Below are 21,547 nucleotides of genomic sequence, written 5' to 3'. Positions count from 1 at the left end.
ATTCCTTCTCCAAAAACTTGGTAATGTATTAATCAGTATTTAAGTAACAAAGTTGCTTCATCATTGACTGGTTCCTGAGACACCCTAAACAGTGTATACAGTATCTTTTAGTAACATGTTGACCGATTCTGTATCTTGTGTTTGATAAGTGTTATCTGGGAAAAGTGAAGTACAACAATTGTAAATGTCTCTTAAAGGTAGAGAAATAGCTCAAATGGTTGAGGGGGCTGCAATGCTTATGCGAAGTGCGAGCTAAAACATGGCGCCGCTGCGCAGCCATCTTGGACACTCATCTCCCATCACCGTAATGACAGCCTACGCTTTTCGTGGGCTCAGCAGAATAAACGTGCATCCCGGCAGTGAAGGCAAAGCAAGGTCACATAAATATTGTTGCTGAGTGGACTTGCTGTGGAGAATAGGTATTGTATTGTCCGCTGAAGGACGAGCCAGAGATGTAGTCGGATCGCTCTGCAGGTGCAGTGATAAGGTGTCCTGGGAGAATGCGAGGCGAGGGAAGCTGGGTTTTTTCCACTTCTAGCTGTTTTTTTCCACTATTTGCCCCCTTCCACTTGTGATATGCTCTTCGGCCGAGGGCAGTCATAACTGAGAAGGGCAGGGACAAGCCCCCATAAAGAGAAGAGGTTTTTCCTCTGTGGTTACCTGTTAGAATCTGGACCCCTGGGTGATGCAGTCTCGCTGAGAGGGAGGACGCTCCGCTCCAGACCCTATTATTATACGCGATCTCTTTGCCTACCTGCTCTGGGACTAAGCAGTGCCATAGTGGACAAGATGAAGGTGTCTTCTGCTACACTGATATGATATATGATATGATAGGTTATTTATAACGCGCTTAATACCCAGAGGTTTCTAAGCGCGGACCAGGGGATCAACGGTGATGCTCTCTTTTTCTATGTTTCTGAATAACTCACTATATGTTTATTTTGTGTATGATGTGTCTATATATAAAAGAGTGAAAAAAGGGCCTAGAACGAGCCATTTACGTTTTTTACCATAACTAATGGTCTATGTGTAATTTTTGCCTGTCTGAGTCCAGTGACTTGTTTTTTGTTTTTTCAGGACCAGGGGAAAGGTAATAAGTCTTCTCCCCACGTGGCCAAGCAAACGCAAAACAGGGGCAGGGCAGAGTGATGCCTTTGGGCTGCTTGAATGCTTTATAAATGAACTAATAAATAAGATAATTTTACCAATGTAAAGTAGGAGACAGCACAATAATTGAAATTGGTGTGGAAATTGTGTGATCAAACAGAGTGTATGGCTGCAAGGTCAAGAAAGATGAGCTATATCACAGCTTTACAACAAATTACCTCAATTTAGCTCTTGTTAGAATACTTTTTGCCTCTTCATATGACACTCCAATCATGGATTCTTTATTGATGAATACAAGCTGGTCTCCAGGCCTCAATCGTCCATCCTAATCAAAATGAAAGGAAATTCAATACTCATTTTAGCATACCCATGATTCATACCGACGCACCCACTAAGCTGCAACCAGATATTTATTTGATACAATGTACATTGGCATTTATAGAAGAAATGTTAAACATTTCACAACAACTATATGGTGATGAAGAAATGCTATTTTGGTAATAACAAGGAGATCTTTCTATGATATGATAAACATTTTTGCTGTAGTCTCCTATGGAATATTGCGTCTATAGCATAGTAGGTGATCCTAAGAATAACAAAGGGAGAGAGAAAACAGATAGGGAAGATTTTGCCATAGCTATCTATGCATTGGCCAGTGAATATCAACACAACTTCACCACAGACTGAAGAAAGGCTTTTATGGCTTAAAAGATAACCTTTCCCTGCAGGATGTTTGCCAAGCCTGCCCAGAAGGGACAATTGGGCATGAAAACAAAGGGGACCTAGTGCATCTCTGAATCTGCCTCAATCTCATTTAAGAGCCATACACCTCGAGGGGTGTTTTTGGCGGTTCAAGCGGGTGTAGTGAACTCTTAGGGGAATATTTTTTTTAAACAAATAACTTCAAAGGTTTTGGGAAAAGAGGTAGGAGATGGAAAAGAAAGGGAAACGGAAGGAAAGTTCGGTATGTCAGGCATAGGAGACGGACAAGAGGACATGGTTGTACACAATATTTTATTGGTAAAATTAAAGAAAGAAACCTAGACTACTCCCTATTGTCTAAGAAGAGTTCCCTAAGCTAAAAAAAAAAAAACAGTGCTTGACAGGACTTCTTACCAAAATAACCTCTGTCCAACACTATTCTTACCTATTTCCATTCTACCACTAGAAAGAAAGACTAAGGGCCTCATTACGAGTCTTCGGGTACCCACCGGTTACCGGCAGACTCGCTTTACCGTTACCAGCACCTGATAACCCGGTGTTACAGGTGTTACTGGGAAATAATACGGGTGCCGGCCCTAAGTTCCCATTCTATGGAGTACCATAGAACTCCATGGAATGGGAACTACGGAATCACAGGCACCATTGCGAACGGTGCCGGTGATTCAGTGAATTCTCTGCCGGTAGGCGCCTGCCGGTAGTTCACTGCCCCTACCGGCAGACTTGGAGTATGGCGGTCCACAGAAAATGCCAGAGCCAGTAGTACTGGCTGTTTCACTGGCATTTGTCCCCGACGACTTACTCCAATTACCCCCTAAGACTCAACTTAGGCTAAGGGTTACTCTCCTTTGAAATCTAGTAGTGGATGGTTATCTGACCCCCATACCCACAATGTTCTCAGAATCGCTTTCAGCTCGTAGCTGGATATAATCGTCCAAAAAGAAAATCCAGAATATCAAAAAGAAAGGCCCTCTGGTTTTGGACACCCCAATGATATTATCATGTAATCCAGAGTTTAACTAACTTATCCCTTCTCCAGGATACAGTTTTGTGATGTGGGTAGGTCAGACTTCCAAGAACAGCAACAAAGTTCAGTCTCAATATTTTCGGTACTGGTCCAATCTTTAGCCTCCGATTGGCTCTGGGCAGGCTAAATCATGCAGTATCTTGCTCTCTTGCTATCCCCTTCTGGGTTGTTTTCTCCGCGTTGGGTATGTTTATTAATTCGGATTTGTAGAGCGCACGTCAGCCCGGGGGCATCGTGGCGCTTGTTACAGACATATCTTAGTTGCATATACACAAGTAATACATAATTTACAAGAGCAGGTATGACATTTGTACAAATATACAGTGCAGTATATTTACATAGGTTAGCAAGTGTCACACATTATTGTGCAAGGAAGGAGGTCTTAAGTTTCCTACGAAAATCAGGAGTGAGTTCTCCACTCTAATGTCTGCAGGTAGAGCGTTCCAGGACTTGGCAGCATTGTAGGGGAAGCTTAGGCCACCGGCTTTGGCTTTTTTGATGGGATATGGAGTAAGTTGGTGTATTGCTTCCTGATGGGACGTCAGGAGGAGGGTTTGGAGATGGTCTCTGATAGGTAGGACGGGGCGGAAAGAGAGAGGCATTTGTGTGTGAGGGTGAAGATTTTGAGTGTGATCCGCTCTTTGACCGGGAGCCATTGGGCTGAGTGTCTGGCCTGGGAGATATGCTCTCTTCTTGGGATGCTAAGAGCGGCCCGGAGAGCATTGTTCTGTGTGACTTGTAGTCTGTTAAGGTTTTTTGCCAATGTGCCTGCTAGTAGGGCATTGCAATAGTCCAGTTTGGCTCCAATGGTTGCTCTGGCTACTGAAAGGCAGTTAGGTTTTGAGAGGTATGGCTTGATGGCGTTTATACATTTGGTGGTATGCGCAGATGAGGAAGGGTTTGCGCTGACTTATCTGGTCATTCATAGTGAGGAGTCTAGGTATACTCCCAGTGTCTTGACAGCTGTGGATACAGGGATGATGGAGTTGTCAATGGAGAAGTTGGCGCACAGTTTGTCTGGGGTGCTCTGTTGACCTAGTATCATGATCTCAGTCTTGTCTCCATTAAGGCAGAGGCCATTAACTGCCATCCAAGCCTGGATGATGGAGTAGATCGTGCGGAGTGCCTTGGCGTCTTCGTGGTATGATCCTGAGAGAGGTAGAAGTACTTGTGTGTCGTCCGCGTAGTTCGTGTACATGATACCATGTGAGTCGAGTTTCTCAAAGAGAGGCTTAGTGAACAAGTTGTAAAGTGTGGGTGCAGTGCAAGATCCTTGAGGGACCCCGCAATGGATTTTAGTGGGTGTGGCGTTAGCAGTGTCCGAGAAGACTTTCATGGCTCTTCCCTCGAGGAAAGAGGTGATCCAGAGAGCTGATTCTTTAGAGAAATTGTCTGAGTGTGTGAGGTGTGAGGTGAGGGTCTTGTGATCAACCAGATCAAATGAGGCTGAGAGATCTAGGAGGAGCAATAGGGCTTGCTTGCCCTTATCCATGATTTGGGTGATCTGATTCTTTAGATCCACCAGGGCTGTTTCGGTGCTGTGTCCTTTCCAGAAGCCTGATTGCCTGGTCCCTAGGATGGAGTGGGTTTCCAGAAAGTGTTGGATTTGGCAGTGTGCGGCTTTGTCCAATAATTTCAGGAGGAATGGCACTGTAGTTATCGGTCTGTAGTTGTTGGGTTGAAGGGGGTCGAGGGTATGTTTTTTTAGGAGGGGGCGGACCCAGGCCTCTTTGAGGCTAGCTGGGATAATGCCTGATTTAAAGGACGCATTGATGAAGGCCGTAAAGGGCGGCGCAAAGCAGTCTGCACAGTCTTTGATGAGCTTGGGCGGGCATATATCGCCTTTACAAGGGGAGGGTTTGAGGTTGATAACTTCTGGTTCAGTGACGTCCCTGAAGGAGAAGTCAGGTATGGTGGGCTTAGATGAGGCGGGTGTGGAGTTGGTAGGCTTGGTTCCTGTCTGTTGAGGTAATGCTTTGCAATGGTCTTTGATTTTCTTTTGGAGAAGGTCAATTTTGTGTAGCATGGCAGCTTGGATACTAGCACACCAAGCTTCATCTTTGATTATTTCATCAGGTGTATTGGGGGAGGGGGATGAGCTCTTTAAAAATGGCAAAGTTTTCTTTAGAGTGCGATTTGGCATTAGAGATTTGTGTGTTGAAGGCGTTGGCGTTGGCAGCAGTGATGGCGGTTTTGTATTGGTGGGAGATTAAGTTGCATTTGTTTTTGGCACTGCTGCAGGGGTTGGTTTGCCAGTTTTTTAGTGCTTCTCTTTTGCGGGAGGGCATTGAGTGCAGTTCTTCAGTGAACCAAGAGTTGGTGTGTAGTGATTTCTTTTCTTTTTTCCATTCGAGTGGTGCTATTTCATTAATAGATTTAGTGATGACGTCTTTGTAGAGGTCTGCTAGGATATTGGGGTCATTAGCGAAAGGGGGTGCTAGTTCGGGGGTGTTGAGGTAAGGGCGCAGGCTATCCTCTTTAAGCTTTTTAGAGCTTCTGACTTTTGCATCAATAGCAGGGGTCAGAGTTTTGTGGTTTTTAGTGATGGGAACAGAGAATTCGATACAGTTGTGGTCGGTCCAGGGCAGTGAGGTGTTAGAGGTGATAGTAGCGAGGCAATTATGGTCCGCGATCCAATCTAGAATGCAGCCTTTGGAGTGAGTTGGACTTTCTACTTTCTGGGTGAAGCCTAAGTCACTAAGTTCCTTGGTGAGGGTGACCGCAGGTTTGTCTTTAGCATCATTGAATCCCAGATTGAGGTCTGGGTTTTAGTGGAGCTTTTGATATTATTACTGAGAATGTGGATGATGTTTTCCTGAGAGTCTAGGGTGAGGCCTGGGGGACGGTATAGTAAGTGAATATTGATGGTACTGTTGGGTGACAGTGTGAGTTTGGCCGATAAGAGGTCAGAGTTGCTGGTCGAGGAGTGACTGACAAGTCGGAGCTGGAGGTTCTCCTTGTAGATGAATGCTACTCCGCCTCCTATTCCTTCAGGTCTGTCTTGTCTGAGTATGGTGAAGCCTGGTGGTAGTGCAAGTGCAATGGCGGGGCCTGATGCTTCATGTAACCATGTTTCTGTGATGGCTAATAGGTCAATGTTGTTGTTGGTTAAGAGGTCATGAATATCTGATGCATGAGCTGGGAGGGAGAGGACATTGAGGAGGGCACATCTGATGTGAGGTGTGTGTAGTTTGTTAGTGGAGGCGTGGGTGTCGGATGTGTCTGATATGTTATGTGTGGTGACATTGTGGGGTATGGTTTGGTTAGTGGGTGGTTGTTTGTAGGTATGTGGAAGTTCAGTGCGAGGGATGTGTTTGGAAGTGGTGCGGGAGCTCAATCTATAGTTTCTGTGTTCTATGGGAGGGGGTTGTGTGCTGATTTATGCAGTCAGTGTGTATGCTATGGACTTGGATAGTTCTATTCCCTGGGATTCTCGCGACCCCCCTTGAACGAATTTTCTGATCTCAGCCCCAGATGGGCTTTTGGCTCAGCTAGCTGCAGACTAGTTTGCTTCTTCTACCACGTCATGTGGTCTTTACTTCTTCAGCCCCCAGTGGGCTCTGCGCTTACTCAGCCCTATCTATCGATATCCGCACCGTCCTCCAACCATTGCCACTACTCAGCTGTGTACTTTTTCTCTTGCAGCGGGGCTAGCATTCGGCGTCAGGATCTTGGGTCCACGCAAATTCATGTCGGTCTGAGCGCGATGCTCTCCGGATCGTCGTCTTATCTTTCAGTAGGTCAACATTCGGCATCGGGACGCCTGTACCTTGGGTTGCGTTGCAGCATGCTTCTTGCTTTAACAGTCCAGGGCTAACTGGGATCCCCGCCATCGTCAAAGCAGATGCAGTACTCGAGGAGTCCTTGCACTTCACCCACCACATCCTCAGCGTGGGTCTCTCTCCTCTGTCAGAGGGACCACCTCTGTCTTCTGCGTCTCAGTGCCGGTTACCACTCCATGCTTCCTGCCAAATGCTCTTCACCCAGTGTGGCATCCTGCCGGCCTGAATTTCCTCCCTGGAACTGGAAAAATAAGTCCATTGGTCATTAGCCTTTTCAGAAAATGGGAGCAAGCAGAGGTCAGTCACAACGCCATCCAGGTTAAAGGAGCCCTGCATATTGTTAACATGGTTACTTCTCAAGTGTCCAACAAACATTGGGCTCTTGGAGGAAAAGGGAGGTGGGATGAAACCCTGACTTGGGCATTCCTTATGCCTAGAGTGGTGTCACCCCAGTGGGATCCCGCTTGCCCTGCTCCTAGGGAGGGTATTGCGTAGCCGGCTCACCTCCTTTGTCCTTAAAGGGATGGCTCCCCCCTTGGGGAGAAGGGCTGAATTACCTGGATTCATCACATACCCCTTCCATTACATTGGAGCACTCCTCTAGTCGACCTAAGGAAAATCGACTGAGGCCATCTACATTTTCTTGTTCTTTCCCTTTCCGGTGTTCTACCATGTGTCAAAATGGTTGTCAAAAAACCACCCCATTACCCCGGCATTGGAACCCTTTCTCAGACACATCCATGTTCGAGGAGAATAGTCTGTAACAAGGTGGAATTTACTCCCCGTCAGATATCTCAGGCTAATGACAAATCATTTAATAGCCAGGGATTCCAAATCTACAGTTGCATAGACCTGTTTGCGAGCAAACAGTTTTCTACTGGTATAAAGTACCAGGTGTTCTTGGCCATCAAGCAACTGTGAGGACAGCCCCTAGGGCTACTTTGAATGTGTCCATCTGCAGAATGGTTTCCTGATTAAAATTGTGCATCTTAGCCTGGATTCATCGTAGAGTTTTTGCTTTAACGCATTAAAACTCTCTTGGTCATGACAAGTTCAGATACGTTTTTTTGGATGTGAGTTTTTCAGCTTAACTGTAAGACACGACATGATAGATGAGAAGTTGGGTATGAACCTGTGATAATATACCGCAAGCCAGAGAAAGGGTTAGAGTTTGCGCTTGGTCTCAGGGAGTGATGTTAAAGCTGCTGCTTTTACCTTCTCAGTCTGGGGCTGGATAAGGCCATTGCCCACAAATAGCCAAGATATTTAACTGCGTTATGGGATAACTGGCACTTCTTCAGATTGGCTCGAAGTCCCGCCCTTCACCAGGCTCTGGTGATCTCATAAAGGTGGAAAAGGTGTGCTTCCCAATTATTACAATGTATGAGAAGATCGCCCAGATAAGCCCCAGCAAATGTAGAGTAGGGTCTCAGCACCTTATCCATCAAACTTTGGAATGTGGCTGGTCCTTGAGGTGTAGAAAAAGCAGTATTTTCTTTGTCTAAGAGATTCAGTAGGGTTTGCCAATGGCCCTAGTTAAGATCTAGGGGGGTAATATATTTAGAATTCCCCAACCTCTCTGTCAGTTTGTCTATTCTTGACATGGAGTAATTATCGAAAACTGTGACAGCATTTAGTCTTTGAAAATCAATACAAAACTGCCATGACTTGTCTGGTTAGGCAACAAGCATGATTGGGGAGAAACACTGACTTGCGGTGGGTTATATTACAGTTTCAGCATGAGTGATCTCCTCCTCTATAATCTTTCTATGTACCTCCGGAATACAATAGAGCTTGAGATTAATGGTTTGTCCTTCATGGATGCATATATAGTGAAAAATATTTCTGACCCACCCGGGCTCCTCAGAAAAAAAACTCTGGAAACCGGTTCAATAGATGCTGAAGATCCAATGTGTGTGTGGTATTACATTCTCAGGGATGAGGCTGAGACCAGGGTCGGTCCTCCAGGTTTTTAGGAGATTTATATAGTAAACTTGGGTTTTCTGCCGCCTGTATGGTTAGGAAATGAGCTAATTAAGGGGTCCCTTTCTTTTGAGTATTTTGTATGGGTCATACTGACAAGAGACAGTCTTATTGTCGGAGGTGGGCAGAAGGACCAACAATTGATCTCTGACTGAAAAAGATCTGATCACCGCCTATTGATCAAAGTTGGCCTGCTGGTGTTCTTGGATCTTTGAGAGGTGTTGACTTACATTTCCCTTGAAGCTTTCATATGGGCTTTTAGTTTATTGGCGTCCTAGAATATGAGTAATGCTGCCTCCCCCCTCTCTTCCCTAGTTTCTCGTAACATGTCAAGTACGCCTTCAGGCTATCTTCCATATAGGAGCTCGAAATGGGAGTATCGTAAAGAGGACTGTGAAGTTTTGCTGGCTGCAAAAAGACCCAAGGTATAATCGAATCCCAGTTTTTGCCATCTGTTTCCACCAACTAATACAATATCGGTTTCAAGGTCTGATTGAAGTTTTCAACTAGACCATTGGGTTGTGGGGGATGAACCGATGTTCTTAAAGTCTTGATGTTTAAGATCTCCTTTACCTCTTGTATCAGACGAGACATAAAATTCATACTTTGGTCCATGAAGATTTCCTTTGGAAATCTTTCTCGGGAGAGGAAGGGGGGGAGGTGTTTAAGGATCTGCGGATGGTGTTATTCCTGAGGGGGAAGGCCTCCGGATCAAGGTTTACATAGTCTACGATGACTAATATAGATTTGTTCCCCAATTTAGATGGTTCAAGTGAGGTCCTACGATGTCCATTGCAATCCGGTATTTCTATAATCGGCAATGGCAGTTGGGGCATCCTGGGAACTGGGTTAGCTGAGGTCATCTGGCAGATGTGACAACTTGTTACATAGGCCTTAACAGCAGCATATAGGCTGGGTCAATAACATTTAAGAAGAAAATTGTTCTTGGTCGCCCCTCCGTGGCCGGCTGCAAGGTGTGAATGTGTGAGTTCCAAGACCACTCTCCCGTGACTCCTGGACCACTCTCCCGTGACTAGCTGAGTTCTATGGGTGCCATCCCGGTGACTAAATCCCCAACATAGTAGACCCTTTTTACCACACCTGCTGCCTTGTCAAGAGAGTAGCGCCAAGAGAGGCCCGACTTAGTGGCCAACCTAACATGGCTACCTTGGGACGTAGAAGCACTCACCCTGGTGGGAATCAAACCCCTTTCATTACTAGGGATTTCCACTTGTTAAGTTCTGAAGAAGTCCAAACCAATATAAAGGGGGCGAGGGGGTAGCGTTTTCTGGCAGGTTGGAAGGGGATTAAAATTATCTCACTAACATGCATCCCAACCTTTTATCGGGTTGTTTGCATCCCACTTCTGACATCACTTGTGGTAGGTCAGACTTAGGAGACGGACAAAACTAAAGAGAGGAATCTTATCTTGTCCCTAGTGTCTAAGACGAGTGCCCAACGCCATTCTACCACTAGAAGGGAAGAAGGAAAGAAAGACTAAGCTTTATTCTCCCTTTGGAAATTTGGTGGTGGCTGGTTTTCTGACCCCACAACGATCTCAAGAGTCTCTCCCAGCTCCTATCCTAACTGCATATACTTGTCCAAAACAATAATACCAAAAAGAAAGATCCTCAGGTTTTGGACACCCCAGTACTCTTATCCCATAATCCAGAGTTTATTCCTTTTCCGAGGATGGAGTTTCATGACCTGGGTAGGTCAGACTGCCCAAGAACAGGAACAAAGTTCAATCTCTATATTTCAGGCACTAGTCCAATCTGTAGCCTTAGATAGCCTCTGTGCCTGCTCAGCCTTCCAGTATCTTGCTCCATTGCTATCCCCCTGGGTTGTCGGTTTTCTCAGTCTGGGTGGGATATGGACTAAGTCCTATGCCATGCATTCTTTTAGCCCCATGCAGACCTTTTATGACCTCTGCCACCGATGGGCTATGGGCTCTGGTAGCCCGTACTAGTTTACTTCTTCAGCCTCCTGTGCTCAGCCCGGATTAGTGTTTTTCTGCTACCCCTCATGGGGTCTTGACTTTCTCAACCCCTAGTGGGCTCTGGCCTTGCTCAGCCCTGGTCAATAAGGCCATTGCCGGATTTTATCTTGCTTAGTCCTATCTGCCAATGGCAACACAGTCCTCCAAACATTCCCCCTTCTCATCCGTACACCTTTTCTCTTGCAGCGGAGCGCTCTGAAGGTGTCGGGACCTCGAGCCCTAGCTGCTCCACGTCGGCGTGTGTGTGTTGCTCTCTGTGTTCTTCTTCTTCCTTTACGGTACTTCAGTGTTCAAGCATCTAGACGTTTGTACCTTTGAAGCTTACTGCTTCTGCGGCCCGGTACTGACTGGGATCCGACTTGCAGAGTCTTTGCTCTCCACCCACCATGTCCTCTGCATAGTTTTGCTTCCTGACTGATGCTCCTCCACCAGTGTGGTATCCTGGCGGCTTTAAGTTCCTCCCTGGAACTGGAAAAAGAAGGCCTTTGGTCATCAGTCTTTCCAGGAGGTGGGACGGAGCACTGGTCAGTCACCAAGCCATCCACCTTAAAGGGGCTCTTTATATTGTTAACAGGATCACTTCTCCTGTGACCAATAAACACTGGGCTCCTGGAGGTGGGATGGAAAGCTGACTTGGGCATTCCATATCCACAGAGTGGGGGGTCACCCCCAGTGGGATCCTTCTTGCCCTGAACCATCGGCAGGTTATTGCATAGTGGGCTCACCTACCCAGTTCCAAAGGACATGGCTCCTCCAATGGCGAGAAGGGACTTATTCCTTGGATTCGCCTCACTAGATAGGCGAGTCAGCAAGTTGAAATGGAGTTATGTACGTCTTTCAATATTAACCAGATTTGATGTGGTTTCATTAGGTTCATTTTCCACCTGCACACGTTTCCCCTAAAAAATAAGAGGGCGGATATCATTAACATTTTTGATGACAGATAGCATATCGGGAGCGCTACGCTGGTCCAAAAGCCAAAACATAGCAAGATTCAAAATAAACAAACGAAAGAAGGTGAAGATTGGAAGGAAAGCAGTCACCATCAATGCCACAAGAATCAGGGACATCTCACTGTAAATCAGATGGTCCCATCACTCATACAATTAAGAAGGGAGCTGAAGACCCACCACTCAAAGCAACACCATCTAGAACTGCAATGTATCAAGCCCAGTCCACTGGCATTCACCCACACTTTCCACTAATGTAAACCATCTTGAATTGATACCTACCCCATGTCTATTCTCTTTGTTTCTATACAGATAGTGGTGTACTTACTAAAACAAAAATATCCAACTGCATTACATTACGGATAATAAGAGCATGTGAGGATAACCTGTTACTATTCTAATATATATTCAAATCTTTTTGTTAAGTTCTTAATAGACCGAAACAGTGAATAATACAACTAAAACAACAAACAGGCCAATAATAAGGCAAAAAAGAAATCAATACATCATGGTTTAGCTTCAGGTACAGGAAACAAAACAATATAGTGGACAAAGAAACTCAGAGCATAGGATATTTGCCTGTCAGCATATCCAGATCTACAAAATACCAAGTTGGAGGGAGGGTTGCAAGGTTATACAAACAGCGCAGCCCCCTCAAGATGGTTTATCATCAGAGCGCGGGAGCATAGCATTTAATCGGATCTTCCAGGACTGTAAGTTTGTCATAGGCTCAATCATGCCCTTCTTCAGAGCTTTACACCATTCAGTCGTTTCAGCCGTGGACCGACTCAGCCAGTCCCCCCACCATGCTGCATAGCTTGGGCCAGAGCTGTTTTTCCATGACATGGTGATTCTGCATTTTGCAAGAACACAAGCCAGGTCCATAGCTATAACTATGTGTTCGAATTGATCTAAACGGGGGTAAATACCAAGCAAGCATTCCGCAGGAGACCACAAAAATCTCTGCAGCCCTGCCCTCTCCAATGCAAGTTGAACTTGGAGCCAAAAGGGGCAGACTCTAGGGCATAACCAAAACATGTGTTTGAGATCCGCAGGTTCCCACCTGCACCACGAGCAGCTAGCAGTCACCTGTTTATTGAAATGTGCCACTCTCTGGGCGGGTCATGTATGTTCTATAGAGGACATTCAGCTACACCAGGTGAAATCTAGCATTTCTAGTGACCTTCTTAACAAACAACAGTTCTGACTCCCACTGCCTACCTTCGAAAACACATCCCAATTCTGCCTCCCATTTTTGTTTAATTTGCATACCTCAAGCGCTTGCTCCAGTGAGCAAGCTCTGGTATAGGCATGTTACAGGTATCCACCCATCTTTCACTGCATATAGTGTATTCATTAGTTCTGCACATGTGTGTTCCTGTGTTCCTCAGGCCAAAATGGCCACTGTTTCTTAGTAAAGTTTGTGGGTCTCATATATCCTAGGAAATGCCCTGTCTGTATATGATATTCCTAGACCAGATTTGCAAAATCTCTGAAGACGTCATTTTTAAAAACATCTCCCCAGGTAGTGATGCCCGCCCCTTCCCACCTCTGGAATAAGGGTAATTCACAGCCGTTTCAGCATAGGGCAGCCACCAGGGGTACATTCGAGGAGTATGCTTGCCCTACATTCCAAATCTTCCCTATCCTGCCGCATACCACCCTCCCAAGGTCCAGTATGTGTGGAGTGTCCAATAAAGAGTGCTCTGAAATTCACAAAGTTTCCTTCAGTAGTATCGGCTTTATAGCACCCTGCATTAGCGAAGTGCCAATGTCTCCTCCTCAGCCAGCCTTTTAGCTACCTGCTGCTCCTGCGCCGCTAAGTAATATAACTCAATCCAGGTTAGCTGCATCCTGCGATCCACGTATCTAAGTTGCAGCTTGGAGAGTGCAATCCTATGGCGCTTTCCTCCCCAGAAGAACCCATTTACCAGAGAATACAGGGACCTAAAGAAGGAGCGCGGGAACATGAACATAGCGTTAGTATAAATAAATAACAGACGTGGGAGTACCACCATTTTGACCAAAGCAGCCATTCCCATCAGTAAGAGCGGCAATCGGTTCCAGAATCGCATAGACCCCTCAATCCCCTGCACAGCACACACTGTATTGTCTGCATGCATCTGACTTGCCTGGTGCTAAACGTTAAACCCCAGGTACTTAAAGGTCCTAGTTTCCCATCAGATTCCTAGCTGCAGTAAATCTTCTGGGCTCATCTCCCGAAGCCTAGCAAGTGGAAAGATGCAGGACTTAATCTTTGCTGAAGGTAATACCAGTGAGTTTTGCAAAGTTGTCTAACACTCCCAGCACCATACGAAGATTATCTACAGGGTTGTTTATATAGAGAAGGCAGTTTTCAGCATATAGCAACACTATATGTTGAGTCCTATCTATTAGTGTTCCGCACACTCAGTGCACAGGAACACGCCAATGGCTTCAGTGCAAGAATGTAGAGCATCAGTGATAGGGGGCAGCCCTGCCTAGTACCTATGCACATTTTCCAGGATGGAGATATATGTTTGCCAGTATGCACCTTAGCTACAGGTGCAGTGTAGATCAGTTGAACCCATTGGGAGAAACCAGCACCAAGGCCAAAGCCATCTAGGGCTGCGAACCTCCACTGCCAATATACTGTATTGAAAGCCTTGATCGCATCTAATGAGATCACTGCATAAGGGGTATCATGTGTCCGAGATCTGTAAATGACGTATTGGGGCCTGCGTAGGTTTGATGCTGTGTTCCTATTCGGTACAGAGCCAGTCTGTTCACAGTGGACTATAGACTCAATGACCTGTTTAGGACTCCTTGCCAGTAGTGCCATCAGGATCTTTGCATCCTGATATAGCACGGCAACCGTCTGTACGAATCACACAAGTAATGTGGCTTCCCAGGTTTAAGGATGGGCCCGACCAACGATTCTGTCATGCTAGTGAGTAGGGAGCCAGGCGCATAAGATTGTCCAAACACTCGAAGGAAGACTGCCACCAGCATGTCAATGTAGGTGTTCAGCTAAATTGCAGGGACAGTATGACAATCTGCAATTCATCCGCCGTTATGGGTGCCCCCAAGGCAGCAGCTTGCTCTGGCGTGACCTAGGGCACGGTAATATGTTTCAAGGTATACTGAATTTCGGCGGTATATACCTCTATGTTGGCATTGTAGAGCCTCTGATGATAGCTGCTGAATAGCTGCTGAAATCATCGCTAATAGCCAATTGGGATCTCCAGGCAGCTCCGCATTCATCCCTGGGTTGTTCGCTTTTATACAACCACACCAGCATCGTGCCCATCTTGCCGCCTTCCCCATGCATTTTAGAGTTATATACCCCATAATAAAATGTCCTAAGTCTTTCCCATGCTTCGGAGCATCTAATACTTACGGCCGCAACATCTCTTCAAGTGGACCCTCTTCCCTCCCTCCCTCTTCAATCCTCTGTATATTAGCCTCCAATTTATGCCTCCCGCTTTTACCATCACCCTGCCCCATACCACAACCTTAAGGGCCTCCCAAACCATGCTCCATCTGTCAAAGCTCCCCACATTAACCTCCAGGTCATTTTGTATAACATCCGCTAGGTGTCCCTGGAAAACATAATCCGTGAGGGCACTACAAAACCTACAGGGGCCCAGAGAACCATCAGCGGTGAGTGATCAGAGATAGACCTTCCAGTATATGTTGCGTTCACAAACTCAGCTAAGTGTTCTTTCCCTGAGAATATATAATCAATCCTAGTGTGGACTTTATGTGGAAAGGAGTAGAAGGAATAGCATCGTCTGTCCCCATTAATGGCCCGCCAGACATCTATCAGAGACAAATCCTGCAGCAAGGTCCGCAAGGGCTGCACAAATCTGTCATCCAACCTATCAAACGTGGGGTCCATCGTAAAATTAAAGTTGCCTCCCCATAGCCAAAACAAATCCCAGATAGGCGTCAGTCTAGCATATAGAGAGAGAAACTAAGTGGCGGCATCATGGTTAGGGGCGTACAAGTTCAAAATGTAAATCTCTCTGTGTTCAACGAAGCCCTGCATAACCACCAATTTACCTTGGTCAACCGTTTCCACCTTGGTCAGTTTAAACGGCACTGATCTGGCTACCCATATAATCACACCCTTAGCGTACCTTGAAAACTGCCAGCCGTATCCCACTTCTCCCCATTTCGAAACAGTTTTGGTAAGCTCATCGTCTAGTAAATGGGTCTCCTGTAGTAAGGCTATAGAGACATGTTTCCTTCTTAAATATGAAACGATTCAGAGTCGCCTCATATAGGAGGACATTCCAAGGACGTTCCAGGACACAATTCTAAGCTGACGTCGCTCCAAGGCAAAAGGGAAACAAAGTCCACTCCCAGGTGGCATCACCCTACAGAATAGGTATCAGAGGCAGCCAATCATGATTAATATGGCCAATGCACACATATTCATACCCCTCCCCACTGTCATCACACCCTTCCCCTAGCTCCACGTTCCCAGTCCCTGTGGACCTTTGTTAGGCAGCATCCTGTGCAGTTCCCTTAGGGAGCACTACAGAAGATTAAGACTACAGGTATGAGCAATAAATCCCCTTTGGCATCAGTCTGTACCACAAAGATTTAGTTGGTAGCTGTGGTTAAGCAGTCAGACTTATCTCAAGAGGGAGATGAGCAGTATTCAGGGTTTACACAATAGGGCCATACTACTATGGTACAAGGAAACACTGAACAAAGCTTTGTATTAAAAAGAATATATATATTTATTTTACACACTTCCAAGTTAACTTAACACATTAATCACAGTTCTTAAAGCAAGTTAAAATCAGTCAAGAAAAGTATACACAACTCCCTAGTTTAATTTGTCGACAAGTTTGAGCAAGAGGGAAAACTGAGCAAAAGGCACAGTGAAAACCAAACACAAATGGCACTCTAGCAATTTCTCACAAGGGAGGGAAAGCACAAGTTATGCAGGACTATATTCTTAGACACCTTAGCAACACTTCCCATAAGTTTGTGAACAAGTTTAGGAAAGGCAGTACTTTAGCATGTATAATTCTTAAATGAAAACCGAGCAAAATGGCACTTCACAAGTTTTAAAAGTGGGAAGAAGAAGGTGGATATAAGAAGTAGGTGCACCAGCACAGTTCTAGTTGAGGGGCAATCTAGAGAAGGCAGTCTTGCCAAATTCAGCCAGAGTCAATAGGCCTGTGCCAGAGTCAGTGGTACAGGGCAAAGAGCCCAGGAGCAAAATGTTCTTGTAGCTGCAGCCAAGTCTTTGTTAAACGATTCGAAAAGGTGGATGCAAAAGGTGAAAGACAATGTTAGAGGATAGGGACGGCCAACCCAACAGGTAGGTTAAGGATTTAAAACACCTTTAGCACTACCACGCGGAAAGGGAGGCCTGGCGGAACAAAGTACCTTGAAATGTAGAGGAGGCTCCTGCGGTGGCGGTTGTTCCTGGCAGTTCCTGCAGTTTGGGAGATCCAGCAGAGGAAGAGAGGCTCTCGTCATGGAGGAAGGTTCGAATTACTGCACTGCCCAGAGATGAAACCAGCCGCGGTGCTGCCCAACGAATAAAAGGTACACTCCTTTAAATCGCGGTCCGGGTGGATGGGTGCCTGGCTATCTGGTCTCCGAGTACAGGGTACTGGCAATTCGGCCAAGACAGATCCAGGAAGGTGATTGGCAAACTGGTTGGCCCCACCAGCTCAAGGGAAGAAGGCTCTTGCAGATGAAGATCTTCTCTTGTCGTGTGGAGAAAAGTGGTGAGACGCTGCAGCAGGGCTTCACCGGTGGTTCAGTCGTTGCAGATGTCTTTGGCTTCTCTCCTCTTCGGCTTCTTAGTTCCAGTGGCAACGTCTTGCTCTTCCAGTCCTCAGGACCCTGCTTTTATGCAAAAAGATCCCCATTCATACAGCCTAGCTGTCACTCACACAGTGGAGACCCTCCAGCCTATCAGGGCAGAGTGCGACATGGGTTGCTGATGCAACCCTGTCCAGGGGTCCTACTTCCCCTCCCACACAATGGATCGACCCCAGCCTCAGTGGCGCCGAAAGGAGGGCTTCTTGGCAGAAGCCCGCCAAAAGGACGAACAAAGGATCCCCGACCTGGGTTAGAAGTTTAGAGAAAGACACGAGAAAGAATTTATATAAAAGTTCTGGCAAATAAAACCTACCGAAGTAAAGTTAATATAAAAATAAACCGGCGGTATGTTAGAGGCTGTCAGTAAATGTGGTAGCCTCGAACAATGGGAAAATCCTATAGGGAAATATTTGCGGTCGAATATTTTTGGTAGTAACCACTGCCACCAGCCAGAAACGTTTGAGAGGGACTGTACGGTACCCTCTCGAAAATGAACATAAGGGAAAAACTATTAACCCTTGCCAGTACCTCCATAGTAAAATGGGTTGTACTGGTTTTGTTCATAAAGATTGACTAGTAAAGTCAATGGGGACTTTACATGCCCTGGGAGACAGTAGTCAGTCCCAGGGTATGGAGTCTATGTTTGGGGGTCGCTACGACACCCCTGTGTCACTGCACGGAGGGTGCTGTGTAACACATGTGGATAAAGATGGTTCCTATGGGGGTGAGATAAACCCCATAGACATTAAACACAAAAAATAGCCTAGAACACAGAATGGGACTCTATAGGTAAGGGAAATTAGCCATAGAATGAGAATTCTCCCTAACACTCGCCCCCCAGACTAAGGGACAGGAGGATCTAATCCACTCCTGGGTGAGTCTCTTACCTCTAGTCGGTTATAAACATCCTAGAGAGACCATCAGCATTTTGGTGGTTACATCCTGACCTGTGCTCAATGGTAAAATCAAACCCTTGGAAGCAGATTGACCATCTTAGCAGTTTTGGGTTTTCCCCTTTCATTTACATCAACCATCTCAAGGGCCGGTGGTCTGTTTGAATAATGAAAGTAGATCCATACAAGTAAGGTCTAAACTTCTTCAAAGACCACACAATGGCAACACATTCTCTCTCAATAGTTGCCCACCTTGTTTCAGGGTCCTTCAGTTTCCTACTGATGAAGCAAATGGGGTGCTCCCTACCTTTCTCATCCAGTTGACTAAGGACTGCACCTATGCCTATATTGGAAGCATCTGTCTGCACAATGAAGGGTTGGTGGTAGTCAGGAGCTCTGGGAACTGGAGCTTGACAAAGGGCTTTCTTCAGGCTTCCAAAGGCCTGATTGCACTCTTCATTCCATTTGACCTTTTTAGGGAATTTCGGAGAGAAGATTACATTCAGAGGAGAACCTATAGACCCATAGTTCTCAATGAATTTCCTGTAATACCCAGTGAGGAGTAGGAAGGCTCGCACTTGGGTTTGAGTAGAAGGGGTTGTCCAATTTTGCACAGCTTCAATTTTGCTGAGCAAAGGCCTTATTTCACCTCCTCCTACGTCATGCCCTAGGTAGACCACTTTACTCTGACCAATTTGACATTTGTTTGCCTTTATGGTCAGATGAGCCTGTACAAGAGCCTGCAAAACATATCCTAAGTGGTCAACATGTTCTTTCCAAGTAGGGCTGAAAACTGCAATGTCACCCAAGTATGCCATGCAGAAGTCCTCCATCCCATTCAGAACCTGATTAATCATCCTTTGGAATGTAGCAGGTGCATTCTTTAGTCCAAAAGGCATAACCTTAAACTGGTATAGGCCAACTGGGGTGGAGAATGATGTTTTCTCCTTGGCATGGTCAGTCAGGGCTATTTGCCAATAGTCTGACGTGAGATCAAATGTGCTGAGGAACTTGGCTGAACCAAGTCTATCCACCAGCTCATCTGTCCTTGGCAAAGGAGGGGCATCAGTCTTATTGACTGCATTTAGGGCTCTGTAGTCCAGACAGAATATCAACTCCTTGTATCCTGACTTTGGTACTAACACAACTGGGCTAGACCATGGACTAGTAGAGGGCTCTATTACCCCGAGATCAAGCATCTTGTTAACCTCTCCTTTGATGTGGGTTCTTACATTCTCTGACATCCTGTAACCCCTGCTTTTGACAGGTAAACAGTCACCAGTATTGATATCATGCTGGCCCCAAGGGGTCAAGCCTGGTGCTAGAGAAAACAGAGCGGCAAATTGATTTAACAAAACTTTGCACTCCTCCTGTTGCTCAGGTGTCAGATTAGAAGGTTTGCCTCTGATGAGGTCAGGTAGAGGTTCACTCTCCTCCTCCTCTTGAGCTGAAGCTAGAAGCAAAGCTCCCAGTTCTGGTCTCGAGACATAAGCTTTTAGACGGATGGTGTGAAAGACTCTCGGAGCCTCCTTAGCATTGCCTAAATCCACCAGATAGTTCACCTCTCCAGGTTTTCCCACAATCTAGAAGGGTCCCATCCATTTGTCCTACAAGGCCCTCTGCCTTGTTGGTACCATAACAAGAACTAGCTGGTCTTGAGCGAACTCAACCATGTTGGCCTTCTGGTCGTGCCAATGCTTCACCAGAGCCTGACCTGCTTTCAAGTTATCACTTGCTTCAGCCATCATGTATGACATTCTCCTCCGGAGTCCTATCAAATAGTCAGTAACTGTGACTGGTATGGGGGAAGGAGCACTCTCCAACCCCTCCTGGACTGGATCAGGGCCAATGGACCTCTGACTGGATGGCCATAGAGAAGTTCAAAGGGACTGTAAACCCACTCCCTCCTGAGGGACTTCTCTATATGCAAAGAGAAGGCATGGCAGTAGGAGATCCCACTTTTTCTTAAGGGGGTCCTCTAAAGCTCCTATCATGCTCTTGATGGTTCTGTTAAACCTTTCTACCAACCCATTTTTCTGAGGGTGGTATGCTGTTGAGAACTTGCAGGTAACTCCACAGTTTTTCCACATGGCCTTCATGTAGTGGGACATACAATTAGACCCCCTGTCAGATATTACCTCCTCAGGAAACCCAACCCTGGTAAAAATACCAAGGAGGGCCTTAGCCACAGCCTGAGCTGTAACAGTCCTCATAGGAATTGCTTCAGGGTATCTAGTAGCATGGTCTACTACAACAAGTATAAACCTGTTGCCTGAAGATGTTGGAGGGTCAAGATGACCAACAATGCCGATCCTTACCCTTTCAAATGGTACTCCAACCACAGGGAGAGGCACTAAAGGAGCCACGTTCTTGGAGTCACTTTTACCAGAAGTTTGGCAAGTGTGGCAACTCTTGAAATACTTATCTACCTCAGCCCCCATTTTAGGCCAATAAAAGTAGAAAGAGAGCCTTTCCTTGGTCTTCTTGAAACTCAAGTGACCAGCCAAAGATATCTCATGGTCTAGTTGCAAGAATTGGAGTCTGTTTTCTTGGGGCACTATAAGTCTCTTGTAGTCTCCAGGGATTGACTCTGTCGGTTCACTATAGAAGAGGCCATCTTCCCAGTGTAACCTATACTTCCCAGGCTCTTGCCCTTCAAGCTGAGAAGCTGCCTGGTGGCGAAGACCTTCCAGAGTTGGACATTCTCTTTGTCCCCTACTGAAGTCTGCCCTGTTGGGGCCACCTTCTGCCAGTAAAGACTGCAGCTCAGGATGGTCCACAGGGTCAAGATCTCCAATGAGTTCCTGGCCTCCTACTAGATCTGAGTCCTCAGGCTCTAGTTCAACCACGCAGTGTTGTACCTCACTCTCAGCCTCAGCTGGAGGAGGAATCACAAGTGTGATTTTTGACAACCTAGGAGATTTCCTGGTTGGAAGCACTGGAGTGCTTTCTGCTGGTTTCTTCTTTGAAGTCTTGGGTTTCCCCTTTGCTTCTGGTTGCTTCGAAATAGCAGTTATTAACTCCAGTGGAGTAGGAGTGATTTCTTTTTCTATCTCCTCCTCAGGAGAGCCGCTCAAGGTCCTCTCCCCTGCAGGTCTGGTGAGCTCCTGCAATCTTTTGCTGGGAGGTCTGGGAGTACTTGGCACCACTCCCAGTTCCTTAAGTTCATTCCCTAAAAGAACCCTTCCAGGCACTTCAGACTGCACACTAACAGGTATCCTCACAGTCATTTCATTGCACTGGATGAGAGCTGG

The 21,547-nt window shown here is 46.2% G+C and overlaps 1 protein-coding gene across 1 annotated transcript in view; it reads right to left on the bottom strand.

Moving 5' to 3' along the window:
- The window catches only part of STXBP4 (syntaxin binding protein 4), a 775,907-nt gene that overhangs the window by 650,283 nt on the left and 104,077 nt on the right, over positions 1 to 21,547 (bottom strand). Inside the window, exon 4 of the mRNA XM_069654926.1 lies at positions 1,326 to 1,432. Within this exon, the coding sequence (XP_069511027.1) occupies positions 1,326 to 1,432 (107 nt within the window). The remainder of the gene's footprint in view (positions 1 to 1,325; positions 1,433 to 21,547) is intronic.

The sequence above is a fragment of the Ambystoma mexicanum genome, chromosome 3q (genome assembly GCF_040938575.1).
Source record: "Ambystoma mexicanum isolate Mex_15411 chromosome 3q, UKY_AmexF1_1, whole genome shotgun sequence".
Taxonomy (NCBI): domain Eukaryota; kingdom Metazoa; phylum Chordata; class Amphibia; order Caudata; family Ambystomatidae; genus Ambystoma; species Ambystoma mexicanum.
This window is presented reverse-complemented; position numbering and strand designations above follow the sequence as displayed.